Source organism: Leptonychotes weddellii, chromosome 11, assembly GCF_054177405.1.
Source record: "Leptonychotes weddellii isolate Sample4059 chromosome 11, ASM5417740v2, whole genome shotgun sequence".
Classification (NCBI taxonomy): domain Eukaryota; kingdom Metazoa; phylum Chordata; class Mammalia; order Carnivora; family Phocidae; genus Leptonychotes; species Leptonychotes weddellii.
Window position 1 is genome coordinate 33727699 of NC_138379.1, and position 17409 is coordinate 33745107.

Here is a 17409-nt window from a genome sequence, read left to right on the forward strand (position 1 = left end):
CAGTGAGATCATATGATACATGTCTTTCTCTGATTGACTTACTTCGCTCAGCATAATACCCTCTAGTTCCATCCACATTGTTGGAAATGGCAAGATTTCTTTTTTTGATGGCTGCATAATATTCCATTGTGTATATACATATATATATATATATACACACACACACATATATATATATACATATATATACCACATCTTCTTTATCCATTCATCTGTTGATGGACATCTAGACTCTTTCCAAAGTTTGGCTATTGTGGACATTGCTGCTATAAACATTGGGGTGCACGTGCCCCTTCGGATCCCTACATTTCATCAAGGCTCTTTAAAAGCCTGTGACTATCTCATGCATCGAGCAATATTTTTAAAGAAATCTCCATACAGAACACAGCACACATGGGCAGCAGCGAAGAGGATTTACATCAGACACTAAGGAGAACTCCCAGCAGTCATCATTAATAAGGTAATAGGCAGCTAAGAAATGTTATAGCAGTGACTTTCTTTCTGAGACAGAACGGCTTCCACAGGTTGTTCCTGACATGGTGGTGCCTGGAGGCTGGCAGATGGACCGAATGATAGATGTGTGATTTTAGGGAGGAAATTGGCTCTAGCCAACTCTCTTGTCCTTGAAAATGCCAAGTGTTTTCAATTTTCTCCCCCTTTTGAACCAAGAGAAAGTTGGAAGGCGATTTTCTCTTATCTGAAAAGTGGTCCAGCTTGCATTTCCCACCCAATTCTTTAAAAATACATACATGTATGTGTTTTGAAAGGAAAGCAGTGATGAATGTTTACTTACCTCCCCTGAGTGGTGCTGGAAGAATGTAACTGCATCTTTCTCCTGGGGCCAACAGGTAAATATCTTTTGTTGCCAGTTTGGCCATATTCTATGTAAGAAGGCCAAAAAGGAACTGACCCTTTGGACAGGTCTAGGCCCTGCAGTACACATTTATCAAAGCTAAATCTAGGCACATGTTTTCAAATTAATTAATCACATGCCAAAGTATAATAATTATACTTATTTCTCAAAATCTCTCCTAATTGACATGTTCGCCTGCTTACTTTCCTTTAGAAAGTCAAAGATCTTTGACATGGGATGGTATCTCACCCTTACTCTTAGTAACCGTCACACAAATCTATAGATGCCTGAGATGTATCTCTTGTCCAAAAATGTTTGGTCAGTGTCCAGTTAAAGAAAAAGCACAGACTATCTGCATTTCGACAGATAAAGGCTTGAATCCTGGCACTGCTGCTGATTAGCAACTTGACTTTGAGTAGGTCACTTATCTTTCTGAATGCCAAATGTAAAATGGGGATGAAAACCTTCTCTGAGGGGTGCCTGGGTGGCTCAGTCGTTAAGCATCTGCCTTTGGCTCAGGTCGTGATCCCAGGGTCCTGGGATCGAGCCCCGCATCGGACTCCCTGCTCCACGGGAAGCCTGCTTCTCCCTCTCCCACTCCCCCTGCTTGTGTTCCCTCTCTCGCTGTGTCTCTCTCTGTCAAATAAATAAAATCTTAAAAAAAAAAAAAAAAAAAGAGGGGCGCCTGGGTGGCTCAGCCGTTAAGCGTCTGCCTTCGGCTCAGGTCATGATCCCAGGGTCCTGGGATCGAGCCCCGCATCGGGCTCCCTGCTCCACGGGAAGCCTGCTTCTCCCTCTCCCACTCCCCCTGCTTGTGTTCCCTCTCTCACTGTGTCTCTCTCTGTCAAATAAATAAATAAAATCTTTAAAAAAAAAAAAAAAAAGAAAGAAAGAAAACCTTCTCTGAAAGGGTTGGTCGGAAGATCAAATGAAGATGCATATGATAAGCCTGGCACAAAATAAGGGCTTGTCGGATTTGGGTTTTCTGTTTCCCCCCAAGGTGGGGTGTATGCAGGGGGGTTTCTTCTGGGAAATGTCTGCTCCCCTCATAGCTCTACACATACCAGATTCCAAGAGCAATGCAGAAGGGCAAACCAGGACCCCACATGCCTTGCTTGGGTGATCACATTCTGAATTGCCAATTCTACCTCCTCAGATGATGTAAGACTCCCCTACCAACTCACAACCTAAACAAAATAAGAACACAGCCATGCTCTCGTGGAAAGAGAGGCTCCTTCTGCTCATATACAGAGATGTTAAGCTATCCTGTGGCTCTCTGCAGCTCTCCTATATTTGCAAGGTCAGCCTCCCTCAGGCCACTGGTCATGATGGAGAGAACACCACATTCTGATCAAGTACAGCTGAGTCTGGAGGATGTCAGGGTGTTACAAGAGGAACATGGAAGGAACCTGGGATTTTTATTTGGGGGAAGGAGGTTTAAGGAAGAACCTGTTGTATGACAGAGAATGGAAATTATCTGTGGGCTACAGGAGATGGATTATATCCAGTGATTAGAAACGAAAGAATAAAGAATTCTGTTACTAGTTAGAGTCAACAAAAAATGGAAGGGCTGCCTTACGGAGAAGTAACTTCCTGTCACAAATATCCAAGCAGAGACTGAAAGACATTTCATCAGTGATGGAGAGAGGGATTCATGGATTGGGTAATAAACAGGTGTGTGTGCTCCCTTCTAACTCTACAACCCAAGACGCAGGTCTCAGCTGTAATGCTATGCTAATGACAAAGCACCATGGGAAAATCCACCTAATTCCCCACCTAAGGAGAGGAAGAACAAAGCAATTGGTCAAATAGTCTCCTAAATGTCCATTGTCCATTTCCTTTTTCTTTTTTTCCGAGAGAGAAAGCGAGTGTGGAGCCCAACGCAGGGCTTGATCTCGTGACCCTGAGATCATGACCTGAGCCAAAATCAAGAGTCGGACACTCAAGTGACTAAGCCACCCAGGTGCCCCCTAAATATCTATTTCTAAATACACTTACTATTCATTATCATTTCAAGGGATCAGCTATGGATAAGTTAATTTAACCTTGCACTACTATTCGTTATCTCCATAATTCACAGTATAGTCACATATTTGATTTCCACTGCTTGAATGTAAAGACAATCCACTCTGATTAAGCAATTCCCATCAGCAAAAGAAAGAAAAAGGAAGGAAGGAAGGAAGGAAAGAAGGAAGGAAGGAAAGAAGGAAGGAAGGAAGGAAGGAAGGAAGGAAGGAAGGAAGGAAGGAAGGAAGGAAGGAAGTGGGGGGAGGACGGACAAAATTCCCATCAGCAACCCATGCCATCAGACTTCACGAAAACCAGAGTGCTTGATCAGGCAAGCCTGGCTGCACAGGTCTGTCCCCCACACCAACTACAGCATCTCAGGCTCCCTGAGCTCTTCCTTGGCTGTGCAGGCTTGATGCAGAGGAGACACATGGAGAAAGAGAAAAACTGGTGAAAGATCACAGGCTGTAATCTGTCACTCTGAAATTTAAGTGTGATGTGGAATGTTCTCTAGCTGCTTTTGCTTTTCAAACGTGAATTTTGCTGAGCCTCGGTGTCTGACATGAATCCACACTACTCCACGGGACACACATCTGATACTTGCCGGGCCCTTGGAGTGCTGGCCCGGCTCCTTTGATGTGTGCACATAAGAACACGGTCTGGAATGCGTGTGGAGACCTGAGCAGTCACTGAATGCCACGCCCTTCTCATAGCGGGCTCTTTAGCTGGGCTATCCGTGTCCTCATCTGCAAGGGGGCTACAGAGCTTGGTGAGAAGGAAGCACAAAATCAATCCCAAATGTGGGGCCCTGAGCCATGGCAAGATGGATCACTTCAAAATGGCTTCAAAACTCTGCCCTATCACTGTGCCCAGCCAGCAGAACCAGAAGGAAATAGTTAAATCGCTCAGATCCTCTGAAATTAATATTCAGAGTTAATGGTGAGATGGGTACGATTCCATCACGTGGCTGCAGACCAATGCCACAGCTGTAATGTGGCTATTAAAATGCTGTGGTCATGGATATTTAGTCTAATAAATGGATTTTAAACATGGATTCAATTTTTAACCCAACTCTGGAAGTGGTAAGATATGCGAAGAATAATACAACCACGGCTAAATATGTGGTTTACCACTTACTTCCCTGATTAGAAGTTGCTGGAAGAGAGGGCACAGAATTGGGGAACAGGGAAGACAGACAGAGGAGGGGGTAACTCCGAATGCACTGCAGTAGGAATCCTAACTCATATCTAACTTTTCTCCTTTAAGAATGTGACAGTGTAACATTGATAAATCAGTATCTGTGGCTTTAACTACATGACACTGTGGATTTTATGTTTTCACATAACATAATACCCCTTTAATCATCATCGGCTAGGTTATACTTAAATAAAATTTAGGTTTGCTCGTTTCTTTCTTTTTGGTAAAAGAAGCATGCTGTATTCTTTCTGATTAATGGAGGATGCTAAGAATGCATTTTCAATCGGTGCTTCCATACAGGAAAGAAAAAAAGACAGTATTTTATAGCTCCAGATCTTGTTTGAAAGTGACTTTATCTGAAGAGTAAACAAGGAGGTTCAAGGTTAAGTGTCAGAGCACCCAGACCCCCTACATGAGTGAAATGGAATATTTATTAAAATAGGATCTGCCAATAAGTAAGAGACTTATTTACAATTCTGGGGACAAGGGAGTAGATTGTGTGAGAGAGGACTGAGAAGAAAGAGAAGAAGGAAAATAATAAAATAATAAAAAAGAAAATAAGTTTGTTTAGCTCATCCATCAATGCAACAGTAAAGCAACTTTGAGTCAAGCTGGGTTTGTGCCCTTCCAGCAGGTGGTCATACGGGAGGCCTCATCACCAGCAGACACAGACTATCTGGGGGCTCCGTACTCACCAGTGAGTTCTTCCAGAGCAGGCTGTCCACTCTTGGTGTAGTGGCTGGGCTCCATGCTCACACCCGCGGAGCTGGATTCAGCAGTAACATTCCCTTCGGTGTCTGTCTGGGACCTTCACACACAAACCAAAGCAGACACACTTGTCACGAACAGTAGCTACCACATCTGGACCACTGTGGTCTGACCACAGCACCCACCACCCACAAGAAGCTTTAGAACAGAGCAGACCAGCAGACTGACTCTAAATAATTCATCAGCACATGTGGAGCAATGTCCTAGAAAGAGAGAGAACCACCGAACTGTAAAAGATGAAATATTCATTGCCCAAATGGAGGGTCTGCAATCCCTCACTGGGGAATGCTTCTCTGAATCCCCATCAGAGAGCTAGGTCTAGCCAGAAAAATGCTGGAGAGTACCGCGTGGTTTGGATCATTTAACCTCTGCCAAAGAGCAACTTCTAAGTACTCAGCAATGCCAGCAAATCAAGCATAAAGAGGACTCCATTAACAGCCCCACGGCCCTCCCCAAATCTTCCTGACATGGCTCTCTCTGAAAAGGTGACTATAAAACCAGTCAGGAGTGGGTGCCAAGCAGGTGTGTTTGCCCTCCACGTCTCTGATTCAGAGCTCAGATCTTCTGAGATGAAAGGTCTCATTGATCATTATTTCAACACTTGACTGAAATCTGTACTTCCCCAAACCTTCTCTGTGCCCTCATTTGTCAAGCAAATCAAGGCAACTGCTTCGTGCAATGTGTTCTTGCCACAACTACCTCTGCTGACTTAGGCATGGCATGCGAATGCGTAATTGCACTCAGATGCATAACCCTGGGTGTAGCATTATTAATTCATTAGCATCCTGAGCTCATTCAACCAGATTTCACTCTCTGTGAAGAAAGTGTTTGCCAAGAATGTGAACTGTCTTAAATGTGGGGGACGTACTGAGAAACCTCGTCATCTATTCTGCCCCGCCTTTGCCCTCCAAATGAAGCCATCAGTTCCAAATTCCTGCAATCTCCAACCGTCGAGCATATTTGGATTCCCACTGCTCCTCTTGACCCCCTGGCCAGAGTCCAGGCTCTCATCATCTCTGCCCTATAAGCACTGTGTAAACAGGTACACTGCCTTTAGCCTTGAGGTTACAAATGGCAGCCAAGTATTAGAACCAGCCCATGGATTCTTACTGGTCTGTGTAGTATTTTAACGCTTTTTGAATTCATTTCAACATTTTAAAACTGGGAGATTTTGCAAGAAATATCTGGATTTCTGCCTTGTCCCTTTCTCTTCTTTTTCTTTCAGTAAAAACAAGAAAGTCAATCAGGACCTTGCCACCTGCTGGTGCCAAGGGATGGTTGCTCCCTCCAGAGAGGCCTAGTCCCTCTGCCCCAGTCCCATTACCTCGAGCCGCTGATTTAGGTTACCTTTTAGGTCTGAATCAGGCACCTGAATCTGCGCTCTCTATTCGAGACCGCTTGTAGGTCTGGTCTCCTCCCCACACCATCCTCCACTGATTTTTGTAATGTGATCACATCACTCTGATGAAAGGCCTCTGATAGTTTCCATTGCCCACAGAGAAAGTTAAGTCCTTACTGTGGAAGACAATGCCCGAAGTGGGGATTCTTCATTCATCTCCAGCCCTGTATCCTGCCAGTCCTGCCCTGTGTTCCACCCGTGTCTTCTCTCCATTCCGAGATCACATCATGCCCTTAGCAGTTTTGTCTTTGTAGTTACGGTGATCTGTGCCCGGAGGCTCTTTTCCTCTTTCTTCCTCACTTTGCTCCCCATTTGCCTTTAACACGCAGTTCACACGTCATCTTGGCCAGGAAGCCTCCCTGGGCGGTGCTAGCGGATGGCTCTACCTATGTGTTTTGACAGCGCTCTTACTCGCCTGACGCCGATGTATTACAATGGGATCTAATTAATACATCTTCCCTCAACCAGAGAGCTCTCTGAAAGCAAAGACCGGCTTTTTTGATACATACATACAAGAACCTGAGCTGATCAAGTTCACGTGTAGAGCAGACACTTAGGCAGGGTGCGGTGAACAGACAAATGAGAAATTTTTAAGTCTAGAAAGATGCCGGGTACGGGAAGGAGCATTAGACTCGGAGTCTGAACCCTCCGAGCTGTAGGAGTGCAGCTGGCTGGAGGTAGCCATGCACATCTGAGAAGTCACTTCACACCTCGGACCCTCAGGGCCCCCCCTCTGTGCAGCAGGGCTTACAACAGCGACCTCCCCTGATAGGATATAGAAGCATCCAGTAGAGCTTCAAGTGGTAGATATACAGTGTTACTTCTGAATTGATAAACAATTCATTCAGACTGATTTTAAAAGATGATTTATCTTTCTTTTATGCCTTGGTAACATCACTAACATGGACAGATTCTGGGGCTGGGGGGAGCACTGCAAATTATCTGCAGTGAGCCATGAACTTGATCGAATTTTAGAGCACAAGGGGAGTTTAACCCATTTTTAAAAATCCCCTCATTTCACCCAGTCTCCTCACTCTACAGATGAGGACAATGCAGTTCAGAGAGACGCAGTGATTCAGAGAGTCAAGATTGTTTCATGCTTAAGAACTCGGTCCCTCTAGTTAGACAGACTTGGGTTTAAACACCAGTTCTTCTAGCTATTAGCTCTGGACTTGGTGCAAGTTAGTTAATTACTCTAAGCCTCAGTTTGCTCACCTACAGAATGGGGATTTCAAAAGTAGCTAGCTCATGGAGTCTTGGGGATGATTATATGGGCTAAGGCACAAAAAGCCCTTAGCTGGGTCTCTGCACATACTTGGTGCATATTCTCCATGGCTGTCCCTGCAGGCAGGGCCCAAGACCACACAGGGAGTCACAAGCTAATAAAAGACAGAGCCCAGGCGTCCCGATGCCCATCCTGGTTCACCTGACAAGGAAAGGCACATCAGAGGGGCCAGAAGGACATCGTACGGGGTGAACGTGAAAATGAAAATGCAGTTTGACAGATAGCGTGACATTTTCTCGTTCCTCCTATTTGTCAGACATTTGCTCTTTCATTAGTTTTCCTCTCATAGAAAAGCTTGAAATTTTAAAAGAGGTTAAATGTTTTACAATCTTTCCAGTGATTCCAGAAAAAAAGAAAGAGGGAGTGAAATTGATGGTGACCAAAGACCATCCTATATTTTCATTTCAAAAATGCAAATCAAGAATCGGTGAGCAGGAGCTTGAATATGCGTGACCTCAAGACTATTAATGTTATTGGAATGATAAAAATTTCATGGCGAGCAATTCAGTTGCCTCCATGGTTCAGTGAACAACTGAATTCAAAGCCCTGCAAGGAGACTCTGCATGGAGTGCTGAGTCATTCATTCTCTAAGCCCTGGCACTCCTCTCCAACGGTTAGCTGAGCTGATGACTTGATGGAATGAAGAGATGACCTCCTCCCAATTAAAAAGCCCGGGCTTGACCCCTGCTGACGGGGAGGGTGAGCAGAAGAGAAGGAAAGAGGGACGAGGAGAGGCCTGGCATTCCCTCACTGGCTGGCCCTGCCTGGCTTTGCTCTGAATCACTCAGGCCAGTCTTTCCAGCCGCTGTGGGCAGGGATGGTAACAAAGCCTCCCAGAGTACCACTCGGGCAGGGAGAGAGGGGATATCCAATTCTCTGGGGAACCATATAAACACAGGAAGCTGAAGGTGTGGGTATGAGTCTATGCACATGAACAGGGATGTAAATACACGTGGGCATACGCACACTAGCATTTTGTAAAGGAATAAGAACTTGTCTCCATACTTGTGACTGTCGATGTATGTCCATGCCTATGGGTGCATGAGTGTGCGTATCGTGTATATGTGTCTCTACTTAGCGCAGAAGCTGTACAATAAGTGCCTGGAACATGGCATTCAATCTTTGGGCCCCTTTTGCTATGCAGGGGGTATTATTAACATTCGGCTGTGCAGACTGGCCAAAGGTACTACACATCTCAAGTATACGATCAAGCTGAGCACTATGAGCAAAGCTTTGGGCCTCCCTTAAAAGCAGCACTAGGGGTGCTTCCATCTGCTGGAGAGGACTCGTCAGCACATGTCAAGTACCACCAAGAGCCAGCAACCTCCGTGCCGCAAAGGTGTGCGGTGCAGGCTGAGACACGCGAGGACTTCGCGGGCCACCTGGCTCCACGTTCTCTCCCGTGGTCCCATGGATGTGCCGTTAAGAGACGGAGAGGGACCGGGGGACGGGACGGAGTCAGACAAGCAAACCTCCAGGCTTGTCTCAATATAATCCGGTTCTTTTTGTTCTTCTAGAACCGGTCCCTTCCTCCCGTTCCCGCTCTCCTCTCAAGAGTCTAGTACACAGCAAGGACTGAAAAAATACTTAATACATGTGACGTAGTAAGAAACCATGAGTGTCTGGAAGTTCAGGATAAACCCCTCTGTGAAAAGAAGCCTCAGGTATTCAGCAAGGTGATTTCCGTGGTTTTCATTTTTCGAAGTATGCTCAGGATCCCTTAGGACTGACGCTGGGGCCTATCGTGTCCAGTGACACCGAACCACCCACCAGGTCTCCTCGTGCTGCGGCTGCTTCAGTAAATGCCCCCCTGGGGCCCCACATGCCTGGCAAACTCCTCCTCATCCTGGGGGCAGCTCGAATTTTGCTTCCTCTCTTCAGCTTTCTCTCCCCGTCCCCGCCCAAGCCATGCCGGGCTAACTGGTCCCTCCAGCACACGTGCACAGCTCCTTCAGCAGCTGGTCAAAGGGTACCTCAGCTGCTAGCCTTCCTGCTCCCGGAAGGCAGGCCCGATTCCTGCCCTCAAAGACCTAGAATCTGCCAGAGAGGCTCCCTGGCCCATGGCCCAGCACGGGCGGGCAGGCAGCCACACCTACCTGTACAGGAAAGGTGCGACGGTGGCCGTGTTGGGGTGGTTGTGTTGCTGCTGGGGCTGAGGTAGCTGGACGCTGACGGTATTGCTTCCTGTGGTCTGGGTGGTCCCGACGGATCCGCTGACAGTCTGGCTGCTGATGCTGTGGTTCAGGGTGGTCCCTCCGGGGCCTTTGCCTTCTGAGGACGCCAGGCTGGAGGAGGAACTGGAGTGTCTGCCGTCCAGCTGGGGCTTCTGCTGGGGGAGCCCCGAGCTCGGCTTCCCACCCCGGCTCCGCTCCACCTCCTTGGAAGGCGCAGGGGCACTTGGGGACTTCCCGGGCATGCTCTTCATTCCTGGTTTTGGTATTCCACTGTGGGAAGGGGCTGTAGCCTCCTTCTTGGCACTGTTGAGCTTTCCCCCTTTGGGGATGAAGCTGGCGATCTTGGAGGACTTTTTTGGCATCTCGGTCACCACCGCCCCACTGGGGTCTTCCTTCGGCCCCTCTTTGAGGTCCGGCCTTTCCGTCACAGAGGCTCTCTTGGCGAGGTCCTTGCTTTTCTCCTTTTCCTTCTCCCGCTGTTGTTTCTCCTTTTCTTTCTCATTGGCTTTCGGGGAACTCTTCTTGTTGGTCAGCGCCCGGCTAAAAGTTCTCTGGGCGATGCCCTTGAGCGCAATCTTGGGGCTGTTGGAAGCGGGACCTGCCGTGGACAGCGAGCGACCGGTGGCCTCCATCTCTTCGCTCTCTTCAAAGCTGGGCAGAATCTCGAGCCGCTCGCAGCTCGTGTCCCGCGACCCCGGGCCCTCGCCTGCCTTGGAAGCCCCTTTGCTGTTGAAAAGCTTGAGTTTTTCCAGCATGGACTTCTGATTGTTGGGGGCTGGCTTCATGGCTTCGGCTGGGGGCCTGGGGGCCTCGGGCACGGGCTGCTTGACCGAGAGCATAGACGACGTGGCGCTGTGCTTCACGCTGACCGACTTACTGCGCCAGGGCTTGGAGGCTGCGCCGGGCTGTGGGATAGCTGAGGAGGTGCTGCTGTTAGCGGGGCTGGAACTGCAGCCGCTCTCCAGAGGAGCAGGTGCATTTTCGCTCATTCCGGGGTGGGCGGAGGCTGGGCTCGCCAATGGCTCTGCAGAGATGGGGAGGAGAAGGAAAGCCGAATTATGCCTATGGACCTGCAATGCCGGTGAGGGAGGGTGGGCCATGGTTCCACGGCCCATCACTCTCCACCCAAATGCCAGATGGCACCACCACCCGCCTGGTGCATTACCTGTGCTTCCAATTTCAGATCCTACCTGCCAACCGCTCTCCATCACATACCGTTCACATTCGCCGGCACATTCCGGGATATGCCGTGCAAATGCACACTGATCTTAACACCAACATGCGCAAAGCACAATTAAGCATACATTTACGGAAACACAAACTAGCAAAAACCTCCATCACCACTATGGTGTGTAGGAAAGATGTAGGAAATGCCTACTGTTTTAAATTATTCAACCCACAACCCAAGTTCCCAGTTATGCGAAATAACTGGGAATTAGCCGACTTTAAGAAAATGTAGGAGAGACATTAAAACAGGACAAAAAAAAAATAGAAAAAGAAAGAAAGAGAAACCAAGCATGATCTTTACAGAAGAATAATTACCCGAGAAAGTCGCTAGGTCCTATCAAAGCATATACATTTTTCTGTGCTGACACTCTGAAAGAGATACAAACATGATGCAGGCAAGACTTAAAAAAGATTTTTTAGCTTCAGAGTATCACCCGCACATGGCTGCACCGTAGGCATGAAAACACACAGGTTATCACAAAGTCAAGGCTTCCCCCTTGGCGCTCGCTCGGGGAGCATTTCCCCAGCCAGACTCTCTTCTCAGAATAAGCCTCAAGATATTTTCAAACTGAGAATCGGAATGATTCTGAGAAGGGCGGGTTCCACACTGGACTTGTGCTCGCCACCAAGGGGGCCCATACCCCACGAATGAGGACTGTGACGCCCTCCTCCGGGAGCGCTCAGAACCACGCCGCTCTGTCGCCCGCATTACGGTAGCTGTCAGAAAGTGGCCGGGAGGGCACGTCACGGCTGAGCCTGGTGACACGCCACCCATACCCCACGCCCGCCCACTGCACGGGACAGACGGGACGCGGCACTTCAGCCCCCAAAGGGCACATCCGTGTCTGCAAAGTCACCATGACATGACTTACCTGGCAGCAGCTACTTTCTCCCGCAACGGTTCCCCAGGAAAAATTCTCCAACCAGAGAGGCTGCCCTTCCAATTGTCACAAGTGTTTTCAGTTAAACTGCTCATGTTTCTAATTAGCTTTTGTCATCCGCAACTGCTCCAGTACCCAGAAGCCTGGCGGGATTAACGGCTGCTGCTTCTGCCTTTTTTTTTTTTTTAATACCTATGTTCCGCTGCCTTCTAGCAACAGAGTAAACTGTGTATAGAGCGGCGTTTTATGATTTAAAAGTCAACGGCCACCGAAGCCGAGCGCAGACAGCCCCTGTGTGGGGCAGGAGCACCGAGCCCCGAGAACTCCCAGCAGAGGAACTGCTTCCCTCCACTCACTCCCAGTTGCTCCGGGAAGCCACAGCTCCAGGGTGATCCAAAGCAGACCTCCCAGTGTTTTAAAACACATACATCTTCCTGACTTACTGGGGATTTGAGTTTGGAGCGGGGGGTGCTGCCCAATCCTCCCTAACAAAACTCACGGGGCGTTGTTGGATCTTTTCCTGGGGAGAGCTGGAGACTGGCCTGGAGACAGGCTCACGAATCCACCCACACAGCTGGCCTTTCAGAGGGTCTCCACAGGCCGGACGCTGCTTACAGAGGGCCTCCTGGTATCAGGAGGTGCAGTGCTAGGCACGCCGTGAAGAGGGGCTCAGTGCCCCTTTTTTATGAGTCGGGAAATGGAGGCTCAAGGGAGGGCTAACAACTGACCCGAAATCACATAGCTAGACGTGGACGTAGCTGGGACTTGAACCCAGGGCTCCTGACACAGTGCTCTCGGGATTGCATCATCACAGCTACCTCTTTTGATGAAGGGTATATTTAAACAAGAGCCACTTGAGAGTGCTTTTGAGGCATCAACTTTTCCGTTGCTTAGGTGTGTTCAAGGCATCCTTGGTGGGGCGCAAGCCAACCCAGCCATCGGAAGGGAGGCAGCCTATGTGTAGAGGTTGGCTCTCTGGAGGAAATACTTGTGACCTCCGATCCCGAGTTCCACTTCTCTTAGGACAACCGTCTTTCCCTTTACCTGGGCTCAGATCTGGGGCAAAAGTATTCACTCACTTGTTCATTCAATATCTCCACTCATGTCAATATTCACTCATTCAATGCATATGTAAGACATTTTTCTCTATACCTGGGCTACGCCGATGTGAAACACCAAGGCCCCTGCCTTCATGGAGTTTACATTCCAGCAGAGAGGAACAAATGGTAATTAACGTAGTGAATGAATTTTATCATTTGTTAGAAAATAAGCGCTACATGATGTAATGAACATTGGGTATTCTATAAGACCGATGAATCACTGACCTCTACCTCTGAAATTAATAACACATTATATGTTAATTAATTGAATTTAAATTTTTAAAAATGAGGAAAAAAAGAAAGTAAGTGCTAACGTAAGTGCTAAAGTCTTTGGGGGCAGGTTGTAACAATGGACATTGTTACAAGAACCACATGACATTCAGAGGTGCATCCCGCTTTCCTAAAGAAGTCTTGGGCACATTCCACTGAGCATAAGTACACGGGTCAGGGTGACTTCTCTGCGCCCACACATTCCTTGGAGCTTCTATAAAGCCTACTTGAAATGGTTTTGACAAATGCCCCTACCTAGCACATCTGTGTATTTTTAACACTAACATACACAGCTAGAAATTAACCAACGACCATCTAGCTCAACGAGTTACACAGACACCTGGCTCGGATACGTAAAATATACAGAGCAAGCTGAGGCTGTGTGTCTCCTTCAGACGCAAGGTGCCGGGCAGCGGGGAAAGGGCTCTCACGATGTAGGCATGACATATACTCACACTGTCGCTTCTCAGGCTGTGCCAAAATGGCTCCCAGAAACTCCTACTTGTCTTTTAAACTCCTGCTCAAATGCCCTCTCTGTCACAGTGAGACTCTAAAGCTGAATGAATCACTTGGTTTACATCACATGGCATTTTCCCCTACTCTGTATTTCCCTAGGACATTGTTCATACCTCCTCATAAACAGATTTTAGAAGGCTACTTACTTACACTAGGCACTGGGAATCCAGGAGAATAAAATACAGCTCCTGCCCTCTAGGAACTCACTGTCCAAAGGGGCAACAGGCCTCCAAGAGAGCAGAGAACAATGTAAGGGACTGTAGAGGGATGCACAAAGTACCATGAGGCCTAAGGGTTGGGACCCATTAATTCTCCCATTTGGGAAACCTTCACAGAGCCAATGACCTTTGAATTGTCGTGCCATGTTTCTGGTATAGGCTGGCTGGCTATCCATTGCCCCCCGCCCCCCGCCTCATCTTTGTGCCCTATAGCTTTCCAGAGCATAGAAACACTCGTGGCTTTGGAATTGTAGGTTGGTAGTTTGGGCTTTTGCAATTCACATTTAAGGCAACAGAGACACAGACTTCTGATTAGTCATTAGAGTTTTATTAAAACTTTCTAGCCTAAACTCCGGCAAAAACAAAAAACAAAATCAGGGCTCAGAGCCTCAGATTTTCTACTTGGCATTTAGCCTGGGCTCCCCTGTTATGGAATCATGGGGACATTTCAAGGCTATTCGTCATAGCTATAAAAGGTAGAGATGATCTGAATGTGGTTTCCAGAACAGGAGTTTCCTGAGTAGGGCAACAGGGCATGAGAGCACCTGAGGATAAGACCATCTATACTTTGTACTTATGTCATGGCTAGAAATCCCCTTAATAGTGAAGGGGGCTCCAGATCATGAGTGGTCTTGACATGTCCTGTCATTCTGAAGGTATCACATAAGTGACCTTGGCCGAAGTGGCTGTTTGGGGCCTGTTCCTCTTTGGAAAGCAGTCATTTCTAATGCCAGGATTTTGTGATTCCTAGCATGAGACTGTCCTTACCTTGCTTCAGAGATAGTGAAATAAATACAAAAGAGACGTGGGTAGGTGAGCCAAGCCTTAAGCCTCGTTACCAGCCAACGGTGTGACCTTAGATATGCCATTTTTCCCCTCTGGGCCTCAGTCGCCCCATTTGTAAGAAACAGGATGAGCTATTTCTCTAGAATCTTTTCAGCTCCACTTCCATTCAAAGCTCAGTGAGTCTCCGAGAGGCCCAGTGAGGTTGGGGCCAGAGAACGCAGCCCTCACTAAGTTCTGTCCTTATTCTGGCCTGACATACAGGTGTTTCTTTACCTTCAAGCATTCTGCCTCCATGGTTCTCTTATGATGTTTACTTGTAAATGTCAGAGAAAACTGGCTGGGTCAAGGAAGAGTCAGCCTTGAATGAGGAGCTTGTGAATTCAGAAATGCTGGTATTCTATGAAAACAAGCCTGGGGGAGGGAAAGTGGGAGAGTTCTTTAAAATTAAGAGCACTTCTCTCCCTAATAAGGAACAGCTCTAGTTTCTGTTCTCAAGTATACAAACCTTTGTTAGAGCTAAGGAATCTAAGAGGGAGAAAATAGGAAAGCATAAGAGAATGTTCTGAACATCAGTATTTCTCCAGCAAGGGTATGTGGGCCACTGAAGTAGGTAAGACTCTTTTCAGGGCATATGGGTGAATATTTTTAAAAAATTTTTTATTTAAATGCAATTTAATTAACATACACTGTATTATTCGGAGGTGGATGAGTGTTTTTATATTTTAAAAGTCATATATTTTATTGCAATATTAGAAGAGATAACTGGCACATATATAAATTAACTGTTTCATGGATATTTGATAGAGATTTAAAATTTGAGTCGACTTAACGAAAGTATGACAAAAAAAGTTCAGATTTGGCTAAACTCACGCAAGTTTGTGAAAGACTTAAGTTGGGGAGACACTTTTCCATTAAATCAAGAAATACTTATTTTCTATATAAAATATGTAATAAATGTTTTATAAATACCTATTTATATTAAATCTATTCTTTTGGAAAATGTGATCAATGAAATAGAAATCAAACCAGAAGGCCCAAATAAGGACTAGGTTCAAAACGAATCTGAAATGGCTCCTTCTTAGAGTTTTATTTGCGTGGATTTGTTTAGCACGGCATTTTGCTGAGAACAGCTAGCACTGGCCACACGACCACGCCTTGTTTAGCCAAAGATAATTTTAAAAATAATGGCTTTAATAAGTTTTGACGACTAACCAGTAAGAATGACACATTACATCACACCCAATAAACATCCAAATATCCACATGCAAAACTGAAAATTATCAAGGCATACTCTTATTATATGCAATTAACTCTAATATATCCTACCCTAAGCCATTTTTTAAATGCCTATCACAGAGCCCCTGAACAGATTTTATGCCCTAGAGGAGATTGCGCCCTGCAACCTAAATGTCTCTATTCTAAAAGACCAGCTTCCAAGGTTCACCCACCACCAACTGACAAACCACCACAAGAAGGAAAAGTCTCATTTGAAACACGGAAGACAGGATGTCTTTGAAGAAGAGAAAAGGCTTTTTTTTTTTTTTAAGGGTTTAGGGAGAACATTAATCCTCCTGTGGGGAGGGGGAAAGTTTGGTTTTTCTGGCAACCAGCCTTAACCTTCCCTGACAGGAACCAAAATACTTTCTAAATGAAAATACTGTCTAAGGCAGATAAATAAGCATTTCTTCCTCTCTCCCTCAGAGAGGGCCGATACTGGCCCCCAGTCCCTTCTGTCCCCAGCCTCCCAGTTAGGGAGACGTTGGTGGTCTGGTCCCCATGCCAGCAGGGGCACAGGGAATGTCTTCTAGACTGGTTGATCCCAGCTCCTGTCACCCCCACTGTGATTTTAAACCTGCCCTGGGGAGGTTTCCCGCCTAAATCCTCTCAGTACTCTTCAGGAAAAGACCTGATAATTGGGTCTGTGAAAATGTTTGCAATTTCCTATAATTTGTCAAGGTGTCCATCTTGAGCGTTTTTTTTTTCCTTTTTTTTTTTTTTTTTGAAAGTGCATGGGACTCTAGCCACACAGGCTACAGATGGTTTGCAGAGTTGCTCAGGTCAATTTCTCTACAACTCTGTTAGGCAGTTACCAGACCACAGAGGGGCACAGGAACCTCACTCAATCCACTAAGTGGTTCTGAAGGATTCCTTGAACCTGGCCAGGGAGCATTCTCAGCACTGCTGTGATCAAGGTTTAATATTAAGGGCATGGGCTTAAACATAGTTTTCTGTTCAATACTTCTTGCAGAGGATCATTGCAGATACAGAAAGAGAGAGAAGAGGGGCATGAGAACCACCAAGGAAAGTGGGTAGGAAAGGGCCAGGGCATAGAGTAAGAGGAAGCCAGTGTTGGGACCCATACTCTAAGAACCTTCTCGTGTCTACAATTCCATAGGCTCTGAGAACATCCAATTTAGAATAAGGATGATGATCTACATAAACAAATAGTTTTAGAAAGTAGCTCTATTAATGCAATCCCTATCAAATGCCCAATGATGATTTTTGCAGAAATAGAACAATCCGTCCAAAAATTCATATAGGATCTTAAAGGAGCCAAAACAATCTTAACAAAAGAACAAAGAGGTCTCACACTTCCTGATTTCAAAACTTACTACAAAGCCACAGTAATCAAATCAGTGTGGTACTGGCATAAGGACAGACATATAGACCAATGGATTAGACTGGAAAGCCCAGAAATAAGCCTGTGTATATATGGTCAAATGATTTT

At 46.5% G+C, this 17409-nt stretch overlaps 1 protein-coding gene across 6 annotated transcripts in view; it reads right to left on the reverse strand.

Annotated features, from left to right (window-relative positions):
- The window catches only part of NAV2 (neuron navigator 2), a 708473-nt gene that overhangs the window by 159746 nt on the left and 531318 nt on the right, over positions 1-17409 (reverse strand). For all 6 annotated transcript variants that reach the window (XR_014138638.1, XM_081798468.1, XM_081798466.1 and 3 more), the window contains 2 exons: positions 9606-10707; positions 4753-4865 (listed from right to left, as the gene is read on the reverse strand). Coding sequence is in view for 5 of the 6 variants with exons in the window: in XM_081798468.1 (XP_081654594.1) it covers positions 4753-4865; positions 9606-10707 (1215 nt within the window). In the remaining variant the exon portion in view is untranslated. The remainder of the gene's footprint in view (positions 1-4752; positions 4866-9605; positions 10708-17409) is intronic.